Source organism: Ovis canadensis, chromosome 15, assembly GCF_042477335.2.
Source record: "Ovis canadensis isolate MfBH-ARS-UI-01 breed Bighorn chromosome 15, ARS-UI_OviCan_v2, whole genome shotgun sequence".
NCBI lineage: Eukaryota > Metazoa > Chordata > Mammalia > Artiodactyla > Bovidae > Ovis > Ovis canadensis.
The window spans coordinates 58,351,556-58,375,428 of NC_091259.1; the positions used below are offsets into that span (position 1 = coordinate 58,351,556).

General features: G+C 49.8%; 2 protein-coding genes and 1 long non-coding RNA gene across 19 annotated transcripts in view; 2 read left to right on the forward strand and 1 right to left on the reverse strand.

Annotated features, from left to right (window-relative positions):
• Window positions 1–635: 635 nt before the first annotated feature.
• PGAP2 (post-GPI attachment to proteins 2) lies at window positions 636–22,076 on the reverse strand. Of its 15 annotated transcripts, none has more exons than XM_069553874.1 (8): window positions 21,791–21,981; window positions 13,968–13,988; window positions 10,912–11,086; window positions 6,784–6,952; window positions 2,845–3,097; window positions 2,595–2,701; window positions 1,867–1,975; window positions 636–1,649 (listed from the first exon to the last, which is right to left on the reverse strand). In XM_069553874.1, the coding sequence occupies exons 3-8, from the start codon at window positions 11,043–11,045 to the stop codon at window positions 1,519–1,521; spliced, it is 903 nt and encodes a 300-aa protein (XP_069409975.1). In that variant the 5' UTR covers window positions 11,046–11,086; window positions 13,968–13,988; window positions 21,791–21,981; the 3' UTR covers window positions 636–1,518. The 15 variants fall into 15 exon arrangements, 14 of the variants coding, with proteins under 14 accessions (XP_069409975.1, XP_069409985.1, XP_069409984.1 ...); XM_069553884.1 differs by lacking the exon at window positions 21,791–21,981 and adding an exon at window positions 21,453–21,513; XM_069553883.1 differs by lacking the exon at window positions 6,784–6,952 and having other exon boundaries at window positions 2,607–2,701; window positions 21,791–22,076.
• On the forward strand, window positions 2,229–5,947 carry LOC138420581 (uncharacterized). The gene is made up of 2 exons (XR_011249246.1): window positions 2,229–3,856; window positions 4,124–5,947. It is a non-coding gene; the product is annotated as an uncharacterized lncRNA (long non-coding RNA).
• The window catches only part of NUP98 (nucleoporin 98 and 96 precursor), an 87,745-nt gene continuing 85,603 nt past the window's right edge, over window positions 21,732–23,873 (forward strand). For 2 of the 3 annotated variants that reach the window (XM_069553868.1, XM_069553870.1), the window contains exon 1: window positions 21,747–22,047. The gene's annotated coding sequence lies outside the window, so the exon portion shown is untranslated. Of the gene's footprint in view, window positions 22,048–23,873 lie in introns of all 3 variants that reach the window. The other variant, XM_069553869.1, reaches the window with a different exon arrangement.

A 23,873-nucleotide genomic window follows, 5' to 3' on the forward strand; every position in this document is an offset into this window, starting at 1 on the left:
GTGCTGGGCATTGGGGGTTGGGCAGGGACCAAGCATGGGCTAGGGCTCCCCAGAGACTGGGAGCCTTTTGTTTCCTGCAAGAGGGGACAGGGGACAATAGACTTCATTGTGGTCCCCCCACCCCCCAATTTCCCTAACAAAGCTCTGGGCTCCCTTGGAGGGGCCCGTCTTGTGATGGGGCCCAGCCACAGATTCTGCAGTAGTCTGGGATGCAAAGCAAGAGGAGAAACTTCCTTATCTAAGGACCATAAAGGGAGAGGCTGAGTCATCAGCCTGCAGGTGGGTGCTCTCACAGTCATGCACCTGAGAACTGTCCCCTTATACCCCCACGGGGACAAATCTTTACTGACAGTGTTGAGGCTAGCACTCAGGCCTTTGCCTCAACCTAAGGCTCTCCCAGGTATCAGAGCTTCCAAACCTGGAGTCACTGCAGAGAAAGTCACTCCTGCTCATCAAAATCGGCTTAGACTGTAGGAGAGTCCAAGGCCTAAGTGTGTGTTTGGAGTGGGGGGCCCAGGGAGGGATGCCACATGGAATCATACCGGTCATAGACTATTCCCTCTGTCCTGGAGCCTGTTCCCCACCTCAGTTCCATTAAAGAGATGAGCCTCCAAACAAGTAAGCCTAGCCCAGACTGTTGACAAAAAAAAATTTATTTCCCTTTGAAATAACATGTACACCCCAAAGAGCACAGGGCCTAAGGCAGGAGGGAGGATGGGGGAGAACACCAGAGAGCCCGTTTCGGGGCAGGAATCTGCCTCTGAGCCCGCTACCTGGCACCTTTGCCAAAGAGGAAGTCTTAAGTCAGCAATTTCAGAAGGGAAAGGAAATACATGTGCCAGGGCTTTTTCTGGAGGTCATCCTTTAGGTACAGACCACCACCTCCACAGGGAGAAGCAGAATGGCACAGCCCTCGGAAATCATACACTCCCCCCTACCCCGTTGCACCCCTGCTTCATCCACACGGACATGTGGAGGCACAGCTAGGGAAGGGCACACACCAAATCACAGGTGAAGTCAGGACTAGGACACCTGGGCAACCTTAGCAAGGGCCTGTGGTCACAGGCCAGAATGTGCAGAGCAGATGATTAGCAGGAGTCAAGTGAATGACCCCGTGGGGAGAAATGGCTGTGGTTTTCTGGTAGCAGCCACTGCTCAGTGGTCCCTGACCTCAGCGAGAGGTGGCTATGTAAAGGCCAAGAACCGGATGGTGGTTATGAACCTCAGGACTTTTTTTAGCACCAGATGGTGGAGCTCTCCTGCCAGCTCAGCTTCTTGGGGCTTCTCAGGTACAAGTGGTGCTGCTTAAAGTCCTCCGTGCCTACACGTGGAGTGGGGGAAAGAAGAACCCAGCAGGCCTGGGTCAAACCTTGTCCTGGGCCCTTCCTCCCTCCTTCCCCTCTCCCCTAGCTTCAGTAGGGCTCAGAGAGGACACAGAGGGTGAGGGAAGGCCAGAGTGGTATCTTGTTCCTAGTTTCTGGGCAGTGGGCCTCCTCCCCAGCAGGAGGAGAGAAGGGTTTAGAACCGTTTTTCCTCAGGCTGGGAGGTGATGAGCAGCTCCTTGTTCCCGAAGTCCCACCACGCTGTCATGTGGAACGCCATGTTTGTCAGGACAACCGTGTACTCCAGGATGGCAAAAATGGTGTATACTGCAGCAAGGACACAAGGAACAGGGCCTGATCAGCTAACTTCTCTACCCTCCAGCGGCCTCTTGCTAGATTACCACCACCACCGCATCACTACGCAGAGTCTGGAACACAATGGCAGGCAGCCCCCAAGTTCACTGCCCTATCACACATGACACAGTAAGCATCACAGCTGTCCCAGGGCCACTGTGACCACCCAGGAATCCTCGCCTGGTCTCACCTCCAGCCTCACAATACATGTTGTGCCGAAAGTAGACAGCCAGAGCCGTGAAGAAGGAGACGAAGTTGATGATGAAGAGCCGCTGCTTCCAGTTGTAGGACTTGCGGTCCTAGGGGATGAGCTCTGTGACCATTCTGCAGCTTGTTAGATGTGTGTGGACAGTCTCCCCTCTTGGCCCCAACTCCTGGGCTGAGTCTTACCATCCTTGGTCATGGGAAGGGACACAGGCATGGGCAGCAGGAATGATGGGCATTTCATAGCCCTGCATTTGGGGGTGTAATGAGGCCAATGAGGCAGTGGGTCCCTCCCATTTCAGGGGGACAGAGTAAGTTTTACCTGGAGTTATCTACCAACCCAACATCTCCAGATACTGTGAGGAGAAGAGAAGCGGCGGGGCGGGGGCGGGGGGGGGGGGGGGTGGTGAGACTGGGATGATTACAGACCACAGACCAGGACTCAGCACTCCTAACCTGCTGCAGCCTAGGTGCTGCCCCTCCCTCTACTCCCATATGGAGCCTCCATCTCGTCTAGAAATGTTCTCCAGTTTCTCACACTACCCAAACCACCCCAGATTCTGACCCATCACCCTCCCCCTGTCCCCAGGTCCAGCCCTAGCCCCAGTTTGCCATAGAACTCCAGTTTCCACCTCACCGTTACCCACATCCTGAGGACGAGTGTCCTTGATTGTCCTCTGGGCCGCCTGGAGCCCCACTAGGGGTAGACCGTACCTCTTGACTTACTGTGTGCTTCTTGGTCAGCCGCCAGAGGATGCAGGTGAGGAGCATGTGACTGAGGGATGAGGCGATGAAGACAATGAAAGCATTTTCATGGATGGCTGGAGGGAGAGAGGAGGATTGGGAGCATGCCCTGCAGGGAGCACGCAAAGCCCCACGTTGGGAGGTCCTGGGCAGGGAGGGGGCAAGGACATCCCTTCCCCGAACCCTTCCCCGCTCCTTCTTCCCTTGTCTGGACACCCACTGAAGTCCTCAGAAGAGGAGACGTAGGTGAGCACTAGCAGCGCGACGTTCTCCACGACATTGAGGCCGAAGTTGAGGCGGCAAAGCGGGCGGTAGCCGGCACACGGGGAGGTGCAGCTGAGGTAGTGGTTCCAGTAGGCGAAGGCCACCAAGAAGCGGGGCGCTGAGTGCAGACCGATGCAGAAGCGCCACACGTAGCGCTGGGGCACCTCTCCGCCGATGGCCGAGCTCACCGACGGCAGGTAATTGGGCACCTAGAGAGTTGTAACCCATCTGGGCGCTGACCCCCTGATGCCCCGCCCACCTTGAGATCTTTCTCTTCCAATAATCACCTTGACAGTCAGAAGGTTCTGCTCCAGTCCCCTCCCTCCAGGAAGTCCTCCTTCAAAGCCTCACAGCTCTCCAGGGAGACCTCCCCTTCCAGGTCCCAGATCCTCCTGTGCCTGGTTCTGACTCCCCAGCCAGCCTGGGGTTCGTGTGGGTGCAGAGTGGGACCGTCTCCATCTCCCTACAGATGGCTGCGAAAGCTACAGCCAGGTTCAGACATTCTCTGGGCCCACAGCACAGGGCTGTGACCTGGATAAGGAACTGTGGTAGGGTCCATGAGCCCAGCATCCCAGATTCAGTCCCAAGGATGGAAACATCTGAGCCTCCTTGGGACAGAGCTGGATTCACTTCCCAACCGAGCCTTTCCTGACTGCTTTCAGTTCACTTGTTCTTTTGGTCAGGGGTAGAAAGGCAATAGAGGGTGCTGGGAGATCCAAAGGGAGCTGGGCCAGAAGAATACCTCCATTCTGATCATGTTGAAGAAAGTGGGTGTTTCTAACCTGGTGTAGTCTAAGAAAATGACCCTGTTCTTATGTATATCTCTCATCCATTTTTCTCAAAGCCTGGAATTCCTCATTTCTTAAGGAACTGGAATGTCATTCTTTGAAGCTGAGGAAGGAGGAGATAATATCATACAACTGCAAGGACCGGTGTGTTGTTTATACAAGAGAGTGAGAGAATGCAGGGTAGGTAAACAGTAGTTTGGATGGGAACAGGAAGACCTTGAATGGGAGGAGGATCTCTTAGACTCCAATCCCTAAAGCAGTGTGCCTCAAACTTTAATATGCATACAACCCATCTGGGATTGTGTGAGAATGCAGAAGGTCTGGAATCTGAAAATCTGCATTTCTAAAGGACTCCATAACTATGGAAGTTACCAGTCTGTTGCCCACACTTTCTGTGGACTCTTTTATTTTTTTTATTTTTATTTTTTTTTCTGTGGACTCTTTTAGACCTTCAACAAGAGCCAGAGCAGTACCAGAGCCCAGAAACCCAGAGAGCGAATGACCCTGCTGTGATGATAGCAGGACCAGTCTTCATAGTGGAGTTCTGGAAGATCCCTTCCTGTCTGCCAGTGGGGATGCTGAATGGACCTCAGAGTGGCTGGGAAGGCAGGCAATAACAGAAGCAGCTCACGGGGCCGGGGAGGGCCTGGGGTGGGACCAGCCAGAGCCTTCTCAAGCCTTCACAGAAAAGGAGATGGATTCCCCCCAGCACTGTCAGAGGCAGCTCAGTGCAGAGCTTTCAGAGTGTGATGCTCTCAAGGTACAACTTGAGATACTAAAGCTCAAGATCAGTCTCAGATATTCAGTGATAAGGCAGCTTGGAGACAATGAGTGTGCATCCCAGCTCTGCCTTTCTAAGCTGGGTGACCTTGAGCAAGTCACTTTACCTCTCTGAGCTTTTCCTCATTGGCAAAATAGGGATATCACCTGCCTTGCAGGGTGATGGTGAATACTAAATACAATGTATGCAAGGCATCTGCAGTGAGTATAAGCAATGGCTTTCAGAAGACAAACTTTCCCAAAAAGCCTGCAAAAAAAAATGTGATCTATGTGGCTACTGACCATGGGAAGGCAGGCTTCTGAGTGACAGGTGGGAGTCATATCTGGACTGGACACTGCTGAGACCTCCAAGCCTCTTCACTTGACTTTCCTGCTTCTCTGGGTAGGTCCCCTGTGTAGGGTTAGTGGGAGTGTTGTCTTCACTTCCTAGAATATTCATTCTGAAAACTCCTGCCCCAACCTCAGCTACTTTAAGAACTGTACCAACATCTAAGGCTTGGCTGGGAGAACTCAGAGCACTCAAGGGCCCAGAGCCCTGACTGATGCTGGGAAATAGGTAAAGGGTAGAGATGACACAGAGTTTGGGGGGATGCCTCAGGAGGATTAGAGAATTAGGGCCCTGTGGCTACTCGTCCCATCCTCGCAAGCTCCTCTCAGGTTAGGGGTGGGCACAGCATTCAAAGAGTAAGAACTGCCTCCCTCTTCAACTCACTCAAACTCTCTCTCTCTCACACATACACATACACAATCAGGTATAGGTACTCATATTCACCCCTGCCATCCCAAGTACTAACGTTCCCTACTCACCAACTATGCCAGCAACAAGCAACATAGAATCTATCAGAGCCTAGGTACACAGTACCCAAATCCCCCTCCCCAAAAAGCCCAGAGCTAAGGGTACTGAGAGATGGGAGCATAATTCCTTTCCCCAAGAGTAGAAACCCTTTGGCCTGGAGGACATGACTCAGTGGATCTATGGCAGGGCAGCAGATCAGAAATTCACACGGTGTAAAGGGAAGGGGTCCAAAAACTTCCTTATCATAGCATCTCATGTTTCACCATTAGAGATTCATTCTTTTGGCCTCAGATAAAAGTCCCCTGACTTTTATGGATGACCTTTCTTTATTTCCTACCACCCATTCTCTTCCCTATCCCTTGCCAACTGGATAAAAACTCCTATTCCTATCACAACGCAGAGTACTAACCACTATATGTTCACAGCTCCCATTTCTATCAGAACTACCTGCTACTCCTCTCTGAACTCCATCCCCTTTTCTCTAACCTCATAGTCCCCATCTCAGCTGGAACCTCCTGTACCATGAACTAAACCCCTGTACCCTGCTCTTGCCCTGCTGCCCTTAAATCTGTTCTGCACACAGGAGCCAGAATGGTCTTCTAAACCTCAAATCTGATCATGTCCCTTTCTTGCTTAAAATCTTTCCAAAGCTCCCCATTGTCCCCTGGATAAAATCAAAAGTTGTCAACCTGGCACTCATGAAAATCCTTCTTCACCCCCACAGCAACAATTCCCACCCACACCACCCCTACCGGACTCTCACTCCCCTCCCCTCACCCCGACCGTCACTCCAGGAAGAAGTCTCTGATTTCTGAGCTGGGTGAAGAGCTTCTTCTGAACCCACCAACTCTATGCTCCTTTTATCACAGAAGGAATCTCATCTCACAGTGCTGGGAACATCTGTGCCTAAGTCTGTCTCTTGCAGGAAAAAGATGCTAAGGGCAAGTCCATGTTCAACTCCATGCCCCTGATACAGAACCTGCGTCCCTCTGGGCCCTCAGGAAAGGCTTGGTGGACTGCTCTTAGAAGCAGGGGCTCCTTCTAGGTTTCCAGCTGGCAGAGCTCTGAGGATTCAGGTTGTGGGGCCTGAGATTGCCAGAGGAGAAACCAAGCTAGAAGAACCCAAGGCAGCCCAGGGCAGGACCTCTTGTCTGGGCTAAAGCCACTCATTACTTCTCCTCACTCCTGGCCTCATCTTAGCCCACAGTCCTGGCTTCTTTTCCAGTCTGGTCTTTCTTCAGCCCTCTTCTCCCTTTCGAGATCTCTCCTGCCTATTCCCTCTCTTCCCTTCCCCCTCCTCCCCTTCTGCCACCTTGTACCCTCTACAATCCTCTTCTAGTCTTGGAGGACTGTGAATCTACTTTCCCTGGCTCTCTCTCCCCAAAACACACCCCCTGACTTCCCCCGACCCCACCATCCTTTTTTCCCCCTCCCCTCTCACCCTGTGCCTTCTCTCCGACTCTGACATTCTACCCTTATCACCATCTCTTGAACTGGCCCTGACCCAGGCACTGGGGAGCCTGGCACTCACCCCACAGTCAGTGGCCACTGTGTACTCAAAGTGGAACACCAGAGACCAGATGATGCAGAAGAAGAAGCCGAACACAGGGAAAGTGATGACCCATGAGACCATGGCTTTGAAGCTGAGCCGGAACACAGTCCCATCGGGGTCCAAGGGCTGGGAGGCCGCAGAGAACATCCTGTAGGGAGTGGTGCTCAGGCAGGGCAAGGGACACAACTTGGGGCCTGGTGGGGATACCTGGGCCTGGGAAAGTGGGGCATTTTCTAGAGCTAGCTCCTCAGAGGGCAGGGAAAAGGCAGAGTAAAAGAATAGGAAGGGCATAAAGGAAAAAGAAAAGTGCAGAAGAGGAGGTATAAGGGGGAAGGGCCAGGACAGCAGAGAGAGGCAGGGTCAGCTCATTGGAGTCCCCTTGGCACACTGCTCTTGTAGGTTCACCTCTGGAAAAGTCTGGAGAATCGAGGCTCCCAGTGGCCTGCACATGGGACTTCTGATGGCCTGCCTCATTCCCATGACCCTCAGGAAAAGAGTCAGAGGATGGAAGGGTTATTCTTCCCATATCACAGAAGGGAAGACCGAGGCCCAGAACTATGCAAGGATCAAACACTAGGACTAAGGCCTCTTGCCACCTGACAGCTTAAGTCTCCAAGCCAAGGCCTTCTTCAGGGCAAGTAACCCAGACAAAGGACCCTTGGCTCAGACTGGCCCAAGCTCTCCTACTGACCCTGTCTGACCACATTCCTGCTCTTCACCCAAGTTCAACTAGGAACAATGGGAGGGCCCAGAACCTATTCAACGGGACCACAGGCTATCCGCCATCCCACCCCCAGGCTCAGAATGATCTAAGCCTCAGGCCAGCAGGATCCTGACCCTCAAGATACCAGGGTCTCTCCGGTGGCCCAGAGTTTTATCTTCTTCCTCTCTGAGAAGACCATGTCACCCAATTGCAGGTTTTCAGGAATCTGGGGAATCATAGGATTCTTTGCTCAGGTTGAGCCTGCCGTGCTGGGCCACAGCCAGGAAACAGAGACCCAGACTGAGGGGGTGGATTTTTTCTGCTCCCTTCTTCCCCTGGACAGAGAATGCCCTCCCAGACTCCCCTTGACCACCATGACCCTTCAAGCTGGGCTTCCTTCTGGGGGGCAGATGGAGATGGCTTTGGATTAAAAGGCCTAGAACCAAATCTCCCTATGGGAATCAGACCTCCCTCCATTAAGGGAACCCCAGTCCACACTGGTCCAGCTCAGTTTCGGGGAATTGGGGTGGGGGTAGGCATACGAAGGGACACTCACACTGGGTGCTGAAGGATCCGGGGCTTGGGTTGAGGGCTCTAGCCAGACTGAGACTGCTCTAAGACTTCAGGATCCCACCCCCAGTTCCCTAGGGCCTGCCTCCCGCCCACAGTGCCCCGATCTCCACGCCTGCTGAGGCACACAGCCTTCCCAGGACCAACAAGGCCATGTCATAAATCCCAGAACACTCTGCAAAGGTAAGAAGTGATAGCGGCCAAGGTCAGCCCACAGCAGATCCCTTTGCCAGAGATGGGGGGTGGGGTCCAGGGATGTAAGCAGGTTTCTGGGAAGGGAAAGGGACAAAGCAGAATAGGATTTAGCCCCTTTGTGTTCGAGCAGGACTGAATATGTCTGCTGGGCCCCATCAGAGAGCTAGCTAATCTTAAACAATAGATTCAGGGTCCAAAAGAAATCTGGAGGGGGCTGAACATGAGGTATCAGTGACCAGCCTGCACCTGTGCAGAAACAGCTAGTGGCAGCACAGGCTGCATTCACAGAGGTCTATCAGCCAGTAACAGGAACAGAGCAGTCCTGTTTGGGGCTGAACTGCCCAGGCCATAGGAAGTCCTATGCCCAGATCAGGGCCTCAAAGAGAATAGTGATCAACTGGGCCAAGCCCAGGGGCATGTGTCTTATAAGGATTGCCTGAGAGACTCGGAACCATGCTACCTAAGAAGAGAAAACTCAAGGGACCCTGCATTACTGCCTTCCCATCTCTGCAGGGCTGTCTGGAAACCAGGTGGAAAAAGTAGCTCTGAGGGTCTTAAAGCAGAGCCAGAGCTAGGACAGACACCCACCAGAAAGAGAGGGTGTGCTCACTGTGAGAAAGAGCTTGCTAATTGTTAGTTACTAAGTCTCCTTGGAATCAGCTGCCTGGAAAGGAGAGAAGCCCCACCCCCCCATCACTGGGGACATGCAAGCAGAGGCAAAATCATCTAATTACAGACTAAAGATACTTCTTTAGTATCTGGGTGAGAAATCCAGATCATATATGAAAATCTCCACGTGGATCCATCACAGTACTCCCAGGGAGTAGGGACAAAATACCCCTGGGGTCCCTAGGCCTAGTCCTGCCCAAGAGAGGCCAAGTACCCTTCCAGCAGCTACCTATGCCTTAGCTCCCCAAGGAGTATGTTGAGAATGGGTTATAAGTAGGCTGAGGTTATTGATCCCATTATCCCTTGGAGCCTGCCACAAGGGCCAGAGCAAACAGCCTATTCCGTCTAACTTCATATGCTATACAAATATTATAATTTCCCATATGGACTATGACTGCATTATATCATGCCTTCCTTTTCCCAGGGCAATGGGCTGCTGTGTGTTGGGGTGGGAGGCAGGTGTCCTATCCATTTATTCAACAAATACTTTCTGATTCAGATGCAATGCCCACCTTCAAGGAGCTCCCAGCCTAGTAGGAAAGAGAGACACAAATTCAGCGTGACAGAATTGTATGAGAGAACACCAGTTCTATGAGCACTCAGAGGAGGGAGTGATTAAGCTTGCCCCATGGAGGCTAGAGAAGCCTATCGGAAAGAAAAGACACCTGAGAAGGGTTTTGCAAGATGAAGAGGAGTTGGCCAGGGTAAAAGAATACTGGATGCATTATCTAAAGTGAGAACCAGGTCAGGAGAGGCTGTTAGATGAATCCTTTCTGATCATCCGCTTCAGATCAACTGGTCATCCCTTTTTCTTCCAGTCCTCTTCTTTCTGACGGCTCCTAGTTCTAAGTCTCACCAGACTGGCTGCCAACTCAAGGCCCACATCCACCCACTGACAAATCAAGAAGGAAAACTTCAAGACATATGAATAGATGAAGTGGGCCCCCACACCTGCCAGTCAGATCCCAGTCGTGGTTGTACCCCATATTCTCGAGCAGATGCTCTTTATATGAAGGTGGGAAGCTCAGCTATTTGGGGGCCTTCTGAGCTCTCTGTGCAGCTAGTCCAGGGGTTCATGTCCTCTTTCCCACTTAGAGACCCTTGGCTAACTTTCCCTCCTGCCCTGTCTTCCAACTTAACAGTCTCCTTTTCCTCTTCCTCCTTCTGCTCCTCATGCTTCATATTTCCCAAACCATGTTCCCATCTCCTCTACTTGGAGTTCTACACTAACCCTGAGGGGGAGAACAGGAATTTTGAACCCTGTTTTAAACATGGGGAAAGTGAGGCTGTCCCTGAGTCTCAAGTAATACAGAGTCAGCAGATGAACTAGGAAGATAATAAAGGTTCACAGAGGTCTTATCCCATTTACTCCAATAATCTACAGAGAAAGAACTCACAACTTTCTTTCTAGCCCAACATCCCATATCCCTATCCAAGAGGGTATATGGACACCTAGGGTACCTCAGAGGTCATGGGACCTACCCCAGAAAACATGTACATACATATAATCAGGTCCCCAGTCAGGCACAGATATAGTCTCTCTCTCACACAGACCCCAGTCAAAGCCATTATAGTCATGTCCCTCACAGTTAACACACACACTTACATAATCACGTTCCCATGGAGACAAGCGCAGCCCACAACAGAGCCACACTAAGAAGCCCCAAGTGCCCTCTAGCCCAGTCTTATTCTCTACCCTCCAGAAAACCCTGGGGCTGCTGAATCTGCCCCTCTGTGAAGTAAGGATTGGGTTCTGGGTTCTGGAGCTGCCCAACTTTAGGGACCCTGGCCCCCAGTGACCTCCATGAAAGGTAGAGGGAGCCTAGTCCTTGGGACCTCCATTTGCAGGCACCCCCAGCAGCCCAGTAATGCATGACGGCTAATTCTGTTACAAGAGATTCAGGATTCAAAACAGATCCGATTAGGCCTGAATACAAGGTATCAACGCCCCCCCCCAAAACAAACCCTACCCCACAGTGTGTGGCCGTAGTCTCCTTGAAGTGGAAGAGCAGGGACCAGAGGACGCAGAAGAGGAAGGCGACAAGTGGACAGCAGACCGTGACCAGGGCCACCAGGGTGAAGCGGAGCCGGACCAGGGTCCCATCCCGGTCCAGCGGCAGTGGAACCTGGTACATCTTGTCAGACCTGGGGATGGAGTGGTGTGCTGTCAGGGCCCAAGGTAGTGAGGCTGGTACTCAGTGGGGAAGCCAGCCCTTGTGCTCAGTCCTCAGCTTAGCTGTGGGGTTGGGGGAATCTGAGAAGGAAGCCACCGAGCCCCTAAGCTTGGACAGCTACTGCCCAGGATGAGGAAGATGGATTCAGACTCCCATAAGAACATTCACCCTCCATTTCAGAGGAAAGAATGAACCAAATCTATGCTAAGATGAAGCTTGAGTAAGTCAGGAAAACTTCTCATCCCTATCCCTGGCTTGACAGGAGCTGGTTGAACTAGTCTATCTTGTTTCAGGAACCAATCCTAAAACCTCCCAGGGGTCAGAATGGCCCATCTCCTCCCCCAGACCTTGGAGCCTCCATGTTTCAGGGCCTCCCATCGGCTCTCTCTGCTTCATCCACTGGCTCAGGACCCTTCTGCACCTTCAGTCCCTTCCCAGGCTCTGTGTGCTCTGTGTGCCTGCACTGCAGTCCACAGTGGCAAGGACTCCATGGAAGCCAGCCGAACACCAACCCCCTGCCTGTCCCCACCCGCTGCCTCACGTGTTTAGACTGAAAGGCTTTGCAGCATCAGGCCTGGTGCTAGCTAGGCTTGCTGTTTGCTGAAGAGAGCTGCCTGGTCAGCTTCTGGAGGCTTCCCAGTCCCCAGGGGCCTGTCCACTCTCCTCCAGAAACCAGGTAAGGTCTGAGGTCTGCCCCCCTCCAATGAGATGAGGATATCTAGGGTCAGGCCTTATACTACCAGCCAAGTATACACCAGCAATCCTAGTCCAACCCCAACCCCAGGGCATAGAAGAGGACACTGAGGCCAAGAGACTGGCAGGACTCAGGGACTGGAGTGGCTCAGGGTCACACAGCAAATAGAAGGAAGAGCCAGCAGTGAGGCGACATGGCGCTCAACATCACACACTGCACTCTGGCCTTCCTTGACTCCCCCTCTCTGGGCCAGAGCTCTGGGCAGAAGGGTCAGGTAAGGAGGGGAAAGAGAAGGGGAAACTGTCCCTAGGAGGAAAAAAGCTAAAAAACCAAATCCTATACAGATGAGTTAGCCCTGTTCCCATTTTAAAGACAGAGAAACCAAGACACAGAGAGAGGAAGATCCTTTCTCAAAACGACATGCTGAGCCTGAGGGAAAGCCATCCTCAGAACTTAGGCGTCCTGTTGCCAAACTATGGCTGACTCAGATACACAAAGAGCACGCCCTTCTGGACTCCAGGGCCGGGCCTGGAGATCAAGCTCCAGCTCTGCCTGGCCCCGCCCTCAGGAAGAACCCTGACCTCCTGGAGGCCAGCCTCCTCCTGGAATCTGGAAAATGCCAGGTGGATATGCCTCTCATCCATCTTCCTCCACCCACCTCTCTGCCAGGCTCTGTCAGGCAGCCTGCCCCAACTGCTCAAGCTCCAGTACTTCCAGGGGGCCAGACGCTTCCCAGGGAGTGGTGGAAGTGACTCTGGTGGCCCTCCCAAATCAAGCACATTCTGACATTGTTTGGATCATTCCCAAAGACCTTCCCCACCCAGCCCAAATCCAAATTCTGTGGTTGTAATGGTACTAGTGCCCCTTTCCAACATCCCTTCCTGAAGCCAGCTGCTCTGGATCACTCAGGAATCACTGGGACCCCAAAACTGAAGAGCAGATCCTCAGGGAATGAATAGGCAGTGCCTAAGGCAGGGGATGATAAGGTTTCAGGAATAGTCTGTTCCATTTCCTGGAGGTATACCTAACCTCCCTTTTAGCTGTGTGACCTTGGGCAAGTCACCTAACCACTCTGGGCCTGTTTTCACAGTTATACAACATGGGATTGTGTGATCTGGATTACTAATAAGTCCATACCAACTGGGTCATTCTACTGTCCCAGGCCTCAGGACAGGAAGCTCCCTATCTGAAGGGCAGCTGTTCAGCTCCAGTCAACTCTAACTTCTACACAGGTATTACTTCATTGAAAACTGCTTTCTCAGGAGTATCCCTAGTTTATTTCCAGAGATCCCCAAACACCTTTTCAGGCTCCAGTCCAAAATCCACACTTATTGGATGAGTACTAGACACCCTGCTCAGAACTAGATATACATTGTTTCTTTAATCTTCACAATATAACTCTATGAGGTAGGCACTATAGCCTGTATATTTCCATTTTACAGAAGAGGAAAGTGAGGCTCAAGGAGGTTAACACTCGCTCAAGGTCATAGGCTAATGACTGGCAGAACTGGGATTTCAAACTCATCTATGGGGTTGCAAAGCACCCCCGCACCTCCCTCCTGGTAGAATCTGGACCAGGAGTCGCTGCGGAGTGAAGCGGGGAGAGCTCACTCCTGCACATCGGGCCCATATCGGGGAGCAGTGGGGAAAGGGGTCAGCTCAGCCAGCCAGGAGAGGAAAGCAGCGGTTCCTGGGCAGGCGGCGGGACCCCCACAGCCTGGGGCCCGGCCCTGCGGAGGCCAGAGCGCGTGACCGAGCTCCCCCAAGTGAGCTCCCCCGAACACCCATCCTCATACTCACCCAGGCTGCGGCGGCGAAGAGGCCGCGCCGGCGCAGGCCGGGAGCCGGCAGCACCGGGGGGAAACCCAGGCCGGGCCCGGGGGGCGAGCGGCAGGGGGCGGGGCGGAGCGGGAACGGCGGGGGCGGGGTCGGCGCGCTCGAGGCGGAACTTGGCAAGGAAACTGAGCCCAATTGCTCTGCTGGCCCCTCCCCGCTTCTGCGGCCCCGGACCCAGAGCTGTCCCCCTTAATCTGGCGTCCCTTCATGCCATGCCGATCCAGCCCTGGTCTGCCCCACTAATTCCGGCTGCGTGGGGGCAGCCGGAAGAGCCCCGGACAACTGGGTTTGACACGCTGGATAAGCCACCTCGTCACCTTACCTCTCAGCAGCGTTCCATCACCTGTTGAAAGAACATACAGTTACTTCAGGAAGGCCCCGAATTCTCTCATTTCCTGACCCCGGTGTCTATCCACCCCCCACCCCAATCTAGACGAATTATCCAGCTATCTAGCTTCGCCCTTTTAAAACACTAAACCAGTTTTGGCCCCAGCCTGGCGCCCCTCCCCTAAACTTGACTCCCCAGAACCCAATCGGGGCATTTCAGCAAAGGGAAGAGCACATAATAAGGAGTGAGATCCCGTGGGGCCCACCCCCGAAACTCTGGGCCAGAGCTATTCCTGCCCTTGGTCAGGAGAGGGCGCCTGGTCACATCTTTAATAAGACAGAGAGCTGATCTTCCTTCGCCCAGTCCCAGGTCTCTCTTCACCGTCAGGGCTGATCCCCAGAAACCAGCCCCCAAGCGGGCTTCCTTCCCCATCTGATGGACCCCTGAGGGGGGACTTGTGGCTACCTTTATAAAGACCATCCTACCTCAATAGGGAAAAAGGATGAAGGGGTCAGTAATCCCTCCTCTGGTTACAATGTGGGGTTGTCTGAGCACACGCAGCAGGTGCAGGACGCCTAAGGTAGGCACTGTTTCCATCACATCGTTCCCATTTAAATCCATACATTTTGAGCACCTCCTGTATCCCAGGCACTCTTCTACATTTTATGTGTTATCCCATTTAATCCTCATAAAAGCCCTATGTGGTAGATACTATTAATATCTCCTTTTCACCAATGGAAAACAGAAAAGCCAAGTTACCTAATCACACAGCTAGCAAGTGTCAGGACCAGGATTCGGTCTAGCACCTAAGGGCATTCCCTTAATCACTATATACTGTTAATCCCACAAGGAAGCTATCATCTTCACTTTGTAGAAGGGGAAACAGAGGCCCAGGTTTGATTAACTTGCCAGAGCCCTTTTGCGTGCATTCACTCTTGTTCATTTACTCAGCCTAAGCCCTCTCTGTGGCAGGCCCTGAGCTGAGCAATGGTGGGGGAACCAGAGGTATCCTGCTCACTTCTGGGGGCTTCAAATCTATAAGGAAGGTGTCTTATTAAAAACTACTTTTCTTGACTTGAATTCTCCCCAACCCTGTCCTTTAAGGTCCCAGGGAAAGTGAGCAATTAGTAAAACTTTACTGAAAGAACCACTCCTATTTAGTTTTGAAAACAATTTAGGTTTTCTTCCTTGGGGCTTCCTGTCATCCTCTTTGTCTAGCTCCAACCCACACGTGCCTGCTTCTGGCCCTTGCTTCCTGTCTTAACCCCTTATCTGTTCCTTTGGCTTTAAGTACTATTCCCTGGGGCTGGGTCCTTTCTCCCTGCCTCTAGACTACCTCTAATGCCTGAAACTTGAGGCACTCTAAGTGGCCTTTAATTATCTGGTGATTTGGGCGATTTCCCATCATACAGTCTGGAGTCTCAGCTTCCTCATCTCTAAAATGGTTTTAGGAATATCCACATTATAGGGTTGTTGTAAGAATTAGATAACATACATGCCAGGTATGTGGAAGGTACTTAATATACCACGTTAACTACAGCTAGATATGTCAGCTACAGTGAGAACTTGTCCTGATTGAGCCTTTTCTGAATTGTCTGACCTCAGCAGTCACTGATCCTCTCTGAATCTGTTTCCTCCACTGTCAGTTTGAAAGACTGACTCCTACTTGATTTATATGCAGAAAAGTGGAAGAAAAAGATAAGTTCTTACTATGTGCCAGGGATTTCATATGCATTCTCTTAGTTGATATTCTTAATAATCCGGTGAGCTAAGTTTGATGAAAGCCATTTTACAGAGAAAGAAGTTGAACAAGCATCTAAGCACCTAGTCTCACCCTTACTCAGGAGGCACTCAGTGTTTGCTGAACTGGCATTTGTCCATTGTCCAAACAGCTGCTGCTGTTGTTGAAGCTTTCCAGTGTTTCCTGACCTCCCAGTTGGTTTGCCTGGTACCTAGACATACCCCAAGGAGACCTGTGCCTGAAACACCACCACCATCTTTAAGGCCTTAGCCATGATCACCGCTCCAATCCCCTTTGCACAAACGCATACCAGATAGTCCAAGCTGTCTGAGAATTTGTTTTCAGGGTTGTTCCAGGAGCATGGGGTAGTGCAGAGGTGGGGGGCAGGTAGAGCAAACAGGGGAAGTGAATGCGGGATGTAGTTGTCAAGGAATGCTCCCTGTTGGAGATCTCCTTCACTACCTTACTATCTCTCCATCATTCCCCTTTACATTCACATTGGCTCTTTTAATGACACAGAGCTGATCACATCTGGCCCCTGCAGCAAATTAGTAAATCCTCATTGCTTTGGGGGCTTCCCAGGTGGTGCTAGTAATAAAGAACCTGCCTACCAACGTAGGAGACATAAGAGATGCAAGTTCAATCCCTGGGTCTGGAAGATCCCCTGGAGGAAGGCATGGCAACCCACTCCAGTATTCTTGCCCGGAGAATCCCATGGACAGAGAAGTCTGGTGGGCTATAGTCTATAGGGTCACAAAGAGTTGGACACAACTGAAGTGACTTAGCAAGCACATACACATGGCCTTTAGGATCTAGGGCAAACTCCTTAGTGCAGTGTTCAACATCTTTCATAATCTGGTCATCCTCTGTTCTAGCAACCAGGTATTTTAACTATACTCACCTCTTACATGGAACTCTGCTTAACTTTCTCCTTATCTCTCCCTATCCCCATGATCTGCTCACCCCACAGGCAGTCTCTGATGGCTTTCCATCACACCTTTATTAGGGCTCTGACCACGATAAAGCAAAATAACTTGCTGCCTATTCCCTCCATCTTCCTGCCTATTCCCTCCATATTCCTTCCTGCATCATCAAATGAGCAATAGTTCGGAACTCATTTAAGGACAGAACCTCCACCTATTTCATTTATTTCTGAATCTCTCAGCTCAGTTCGGGACAGGCATACAGTAGGAGCCCAGGAAACATTTGCTGGATTGATTTAATTGGACTTCGAAGGACGGGCAGAATTTAGATATATCAAGAAGAGATTTAGGAACTGCAAGAAAGGCAGCTGAAGAATGACTGCTGGGGATAGAGGGTGGAGGCAGAGGGAGCATGGCTTGGAGACAGGTGAAGTGGCAGAGACAGAGGCAGTGTGAAAGCCCTGGCCACAACAGGCCAAACTCTGCCCTGCCTCCTAGGCAGCCTCAGGAAAGTTTTCCTGGGTTGAAGAGGCATGTTCTTTGTTCTTAGAAATTTTTTCAGGGCAGAGACATCTTTCTTGGATGGCTTTAAACTGCTCACCCTTTGCTTACCCATCTTGCTCTAGCTCCACTCTGCCTCAGATAGCAATTATATCTTCACTGTTCTGCAGAACATTCTTTGGCTTCTGAGATGAAGTCCCAGTTTGCATCCGTGGATACACTGGGCTCTTTTCCGGTCCTACATCTCCGTTCTCCCTGTTCATCTGGCCTGGAATTCACCTTTTCCTTGTCTCAGCAAAGTCTACCCTTCCTATAAAGGTATTGATTAGCATCACACCTTAGTAAGTTAGAAATGCATGTGGTAACTTCTAAGGCTATCACTAAAATAATTTAATCTTCAAACTGATGCAGGAAGAAACATGAAATAATCCAAGATTGCAAGAAAGGAGATTTAAATAGCCAATAAGCACATGAAAAGATGGTCAACATCATTAGTCATTAGGGAAATGTATTAAGAAAATCCCACAGTGAGATGCCATTTCACACCCTCTAGCATTGCTATAATTTTTAAAAAAAAAAAAAAGGAAGAAAAAAGAAAATTACAAGTATTGGCAAAGATGTGGAGAGATTAAAACCCCTCATACATCACCGGTGGGAATGTAAAATGGTACAGCCACTTGGAAAATAGTTTGGCAGCTCCTTAAGTTAAACATAGAGTTACTATGTGACCCTATAGCAAATTTACTCCTAGGTATAAACATAAAATTAAAATAGAATTAAAAACACATGTCTACAAGAAACTTGTCCAAGAATGTCCATAGCAGTATTATTCATAGTGGAATAATCATTATTTATGATGGAAACAACTCATGAATGCATAAACAAAATATAGTTTATTCATAAAAATGGAATATTATCCCACTTATAAAAAGGAATGAAGTACTGATGCATGCTACAACTTGGATGAACCTTGAAAACATTATGCTAAGTGAAAGAAGTCAGACACAAAGGCCATGTATTTTACGATTCCAATTATATGAAATGTCCAGAATAGGTAAATCCATTGAGACAGAAAGTAGATTAGTAAATTGCCAGAAGCTGGGAGGAAAAGGAGATAGGACATTATTGCTAATTGGTCTGGGGTTTCTTTTTGGGATTATTAAAATGTTTTGAAATTATATAGTGGTGGTGGTTGCACAAACTTGCAAATATACTAAAAACCTCTGAATTGTACACTTCAAATGGGTGAATGCTATATTATGAAAATTATATCTCAATTTAAAAAATCTGGCAAGGAGCTTGGCCTCAGTAAATGGCAGTTATTCTTACCAAAGAAACAAAAATTTTTTAAAATATATTTTAAAAAGAAGAGAAACAGAAACAAAACATCTGGAGGAAAGAGAAAGTCTAAAATGTTAGATGAAATCATAAATATACCAGTAAATTTATTAAATGCAATTGATTAAATGCTCTAGTTAAAAGTCAAAGATATTCACAAAAGATTTATTTATTGATAAATCTAGTTAGATGCCATTTACAAACATCACCCTTCCTTATCAAGTTATAGGAAAAGAAAAAGGAAATCAACATTTACTATATGCTTACTATGTGCCACACAGAGGCCCAATCCTTTGCAAATTCTATGATCATATTGGTATTGTTGTACCCACTTTATAGAAAGGAAACTGGGGTATAGAATAATTAAATAATTTGTGCAAGATCTAAAAAGTGGCAGATCTAGGACCTGAACTTACATCTGTTTGAATCTAACTCCACTGCTCTTTCCAATGTACCATATAAGCAATGGAGAATCATCTCACTGGAAGAAAGTCTCTTGCTCTTTCATGATTCTTTAGTCCTTACAGGTCTGTCCCCTCCCTGGAGAGTTGCATAGAGTGAGTTCTCAGGACGTGTGTAAGAGAGACTGGGAGCTCCTAGGATAGAATGGATTTTACTTAGCTTTGTCTCTCTTGGTTAGTGCAGCGTTGAGCAGGGGACATCTCTGAGCTCCTGATACTCAGGACAAAACCTGGCTCAGCAAAGTTTGGTGAACAGGTGCCAAACTCCTTGGCTTTACAGGGGAAGAAGGAAGATGATGACAATCAAAAGGGGTGTTATCAGAATTAGGCAGAGTAAGAGTATGTGGACCCAGGAAGCATTGGCCCACAAAGAAGTCCTTCCTGGGGCAGAAGTCCCTGGGAATGATGAGCCTGTGGGCCACATGCCTACCAGAGTATGTAACAAGAGGTTCTTCTACTTAGAAATCACCATGGTGGTAGGAAATTCCTTCTGGAGCACTTCTTTTCCAATGTCTCCTCCTCCAGTCTTCCAGTAAGTATACACTACTTAAGAGGCTCAGCTCCTACACACCTGCTAATACTCTGGACTGAAATATTCATTCATATAAGGCACATTTCTGAGCTTCTTGTCTGTGTCAGAGTCCATGTCTTAGAATGGGAATTTCTTAACCTTTTTAAGGAATACAAATAATATCTACTATTTATTGAGGGTACTGGTGTACCTGGTACCATATGCCTTATTTCATTTAATTCTCACAACTCTGTAAGGCAAGTACTGTTATTATCCCCATTTTACAGACAAGAAAACTGAGGTTCAGAAGGGTTAAGAAATTTCCCCAAGTTCATACAGCTAACACATGGTTGGGCTCAGATTTAAAGGCAGGGATCTCTGACTCAAAAATCCCATACTTCTACTTAAGAAAGTAAGTCACTCATTTCTGCATCAAACATCTAATGTGCACCTGATCTCAGGGTCATCAACATAAGTAAGTAAAGAAAAGGCTTAAACAGAGTTGGGTTTGAGGATTGGAAAGTGAGAAATCAAAGATTCAGGAGGGCAGTGAGGAAGTTGCTGTAACCCTCCAGGGAGACTTAATGACTTTCTGATGCTGAGCACAGGCAAGGGAGGGTGGAGGGAAAGGAGTAATACTTTCATGGAGGAGTTCGGGGAAGGTGTCTGGAGTCAGAAATTTAGCTTTACTATTTGATCATCCATATATTTACTTTTTTCTTCCTTCAAGCATCTACTGAACAACTACAATGTACTAGGTTTCTCCCACCCATTATCTTATCTTCACAACCACTCCACTTTTTAAGTATCTCTAATCCCACCACTGAAAACCCATAATTTAGCTTTATCCATGTTTTGGGTAGAGCTCATTTCAATCTTGTATTAATGTCCCAGGAGGAGGGGGCGGTGCAGTGGTAATCCTAATAGGTTCTGCTTTCTGAGCACAGTATCTGCTATTTTGTGTGGAACCCTTAGTCACTTGGGGCTTCCCTTGTGGCTCAGCTGGTAGAGTCCGCCTGCAATGCGGGAGACCTGGGTTTGATCCCTGGGTTGGAAAGATCCCCTGGAGAGGGGAAAGGCTACCCACTCCAATATTCTGGCCTGGATAATTCTATAGACTGTATAGTCCATGGGGTCGCAAAGAGTCAGACTGAGCGACTTTCACTTTCACTTTCCACTTAGTCACTAGATCTAGTTTCCAGAACATGTTCAACTCACCCCTTTGAGATAATCTGTCTCCTGCTCTGGACTAGACCCTGGGGGGAAAGGAAAAGTGAACTAGCTCAGTTGTGTCCGACTCTTTGTGACCCCGTGGACTGTAGCCCGCCCGGATCCTCTGTCCACGGGGATTCTCCAGGCAAAAATACTGCCATGGGTTGCCATTTCCTTCTCCAGGGGATCTTCCCAACCCAGGGATCAAACCCGAGCCTCCTGCATGGCGGCCAGATGCTTTATCCTCTGAGCCACCAGGGAACACAAGGGGAAGGAACACCAATTTGAAAATAAAGCTTTAACTTCCAAGAGCCCCGCCCTGAAGATAAGACAGTAAGTAACAGAATACAAAGAAACAAAGCTGTAACAGAGGCTTGCCCAAGCATCACCCCAACTCGCTGGGACAGAATGATCCACAAAGGTATCCCAGAGGAGGCGGGATCATTTCAATTAGAACTTTAGGGGTTCCTAAAGTGCAGGTGGGAAAAAAGTCCCAATAATTGTTATTTGTACCAAACTTTAAGCTGAGCCATTCCCTTAGGGCATCACTAACACTCTCAATGCCTATGCTATGGATTCAGAGAGGGAGAGGTTATGTTGGGCTGGCATGGGTCAGGAGGCAAGAAGGCCAGGTTTGGGGGCCTTGGAGCAGCTGCAGGCGAGCTACTTAGATAGACCTAGGCGGGGCCTCCAGCTCCGCACGTGGTCTGGGCAGGAAATGAGGACCGGACGACAGGAGCACTTTCCCATGACCACCCGCGGACTAAGGCAAAGGAAGGGTAGAACAGTTACCATGCCATTCTGGAGCTGCACTCTGATTGGCCCGAGTCTCAGCAGTCTGGGTGTCTCCGCTCCAGAGAAGGGGCGGAGCCTCGGCATAGCGTCATCACCCTTATCCCACCCCCCTCCCGATGTAGCCACTCACCAGCCCACTTCGAGGGGCCCTGTGTGACGTCACTACTCCCTCCCAGCCAACCGCGGCGACGAGGGGCGGCACTCCATGTCCCTCCTTACCGCCCCTCCCCTTTCCTCCCCCTAATTCCTTCGGTCCCGCCTCTTCCCCCCTCTCCTAGTCTCCCAAAGACAGCCCTCACGTTCGGTTTCAAAAGACCCGTGGTCCAATGACTAACAGGGCGGCTGTAGAGTGGCGGCGGCGTCTGCCAATGCGCAGACTGCGAGGGCGGAGCGCTCGCAGCGAGCCTCTGACGGCGGGCGGCGTGTGACGCAGTCGGGCCCTCTACGCGCAGCGCCCGGAGCGGCGGTCGGTATCGGTGGTGGCGGCGGCGGCGACGGTTTCGTGGCGGCCGCGCGCTGCTCTCTGAGCAGCGGGTGGTGGTCCGGCCTAGGCCTTCACTCCTGACACTTCCCCCCCGCCCCCAGCACCGCGGTAAGTCGGGAGCCAGGGTGGTGGAGGCCGGAGACCGGCAGGCTCCTCCTCCACTTTGGGAGGGCGGGTGCGCGGGGCGTCCCAGGCCCTCTCCGCGCCGAGTCTCGCGCCCTAGCGCGCACCTTCTGTCCTGAGGGAGGGGGCGGGTCTCGGGCCCCGAGGCCTGACCCTTCAGGCTCTGAGGAGGGATCGCTCTCTGTGGGTTCTGGGCCCGGGGGTCTCGCGTTGAAGCCTCCCTTGAGTGAGCGTTTCTCTAGCAGGTTGTACTCATTCATTTGCCCGTCAGTGATTAGGTGGGCAGGCCCTTTGCGGGGGCAGCGCCTTGAGAACCTGAGGGACGGTTTCCTCAGCACTTCCTTGATCATCTGCGGGATTGGGCTTTGTTTGCTTTGGCTTCTCCAAGGGGAAATTTGCAACCCCTGGGGAGGGTGAGTGGGTCTGGAGTTTGTGAGCTTATTAAAACTGTATCTGAGAATTAAGGTCATTTAATGGAGTGAAACCTTACTTTTTGTTCTCCCACGTGTCCCATATAAAGCTAGACGAGAAACAGGGTGAGGTTTCTGGATTACTTACTTTAGCCTTAAGGACCTTGGAAATTAAGTCAACTCCCCTACCCCATGTCACGTGCAAGTTTCATAGGTGGAGAAGCTGAGGCCCAGAGGAAAAACAGTACTAGAAAGTGCCAGAAATTTTTCTACTATACTGCCCTCCCTGGGCGTTCTAGCCCCCCATTACTGAGGATTCCCTTTAGAAAAGTGGAGGGGTCAAGATGGTGACATTGAGTAGTTGGAAGCAGAAACCTAGTTTTCAATATCGTTTCCGATTTGGTTGCTACCCGCCCAGTTCACCGTAAGGCAAACGCTTCCTTAGTGGAACGCTAGCCTAGACCATGAGAACTAAACTCAAAAGTTGAAGAACATCAGGGGTATCATGTATTGGGAATGAACTGATAAGGCTACATATTAGTGGCTAGTTTCCTGATCTAGGTCTGAAATTTTTATTTGTGTCGGCTACTGAGGATTCAGAAGAAAGGGTCCAGTTAGTGAGCTACAGTAGAGTTGAAATAGAAAACAGGAAATAAAGACAAGACTTAGAAAGATACACAGCAGTCATTTGGCACTTCTTGTATCTTGGGACTCATAACTCCTCTCTTACCGAATTCGAAAACATAGTATAAGGTGAGAAAATTAAACTATTTTGGGAGAAGAAGCTAGGGAAGAAAGAAGAGAGCAGTGATCATTCCCTGTGATAGTCTTATAAATTCAGAAAGAAAGAAACACTTGTTAGATGTTAGATGGCGTGTTTGGAACTTGTTGAAGTTTGGATATATAGAAAACAAACCAGAAGTTGGACAAGAAGGAGGTCCTGGGAAGTACTTTTGATAAATTTATTTTTTGACTCATCACTTTCCTCTTGTTTTGATGATGAAGCAAAAATTGAGAAATGTAGTGTATAAGAGCAGAAGCTGTAGTCTTATAATACTAAGAGGTGAACAGGGTGTGTTTTCTGTGCCATTTTCTCTTTTGGGAAGCCTCCCCCGGCATTCTTTCCCCTGCAGCCTTCTATAACACTTATTTGATACTTCAGTTTATGACACCAGTCATTTTGTATTTCAGCTGTGTCTTTTTATTAGACTGGTAAAAAGTTTTTTGTCTTGTATTCAGTTTGCTTTTCACATAGTAGGCCCTCAGTAAGTATGCTTGTCTGGATGGATAAACAAATTGGAGGAGTTAAGCCTAAAAGTAGTCTATAAAGAGGCTAGGTATTTGTGCACTCCTGAAATATCAGGCCCAGATAAGAGGACCCATACCATTTGTGTGTTATGT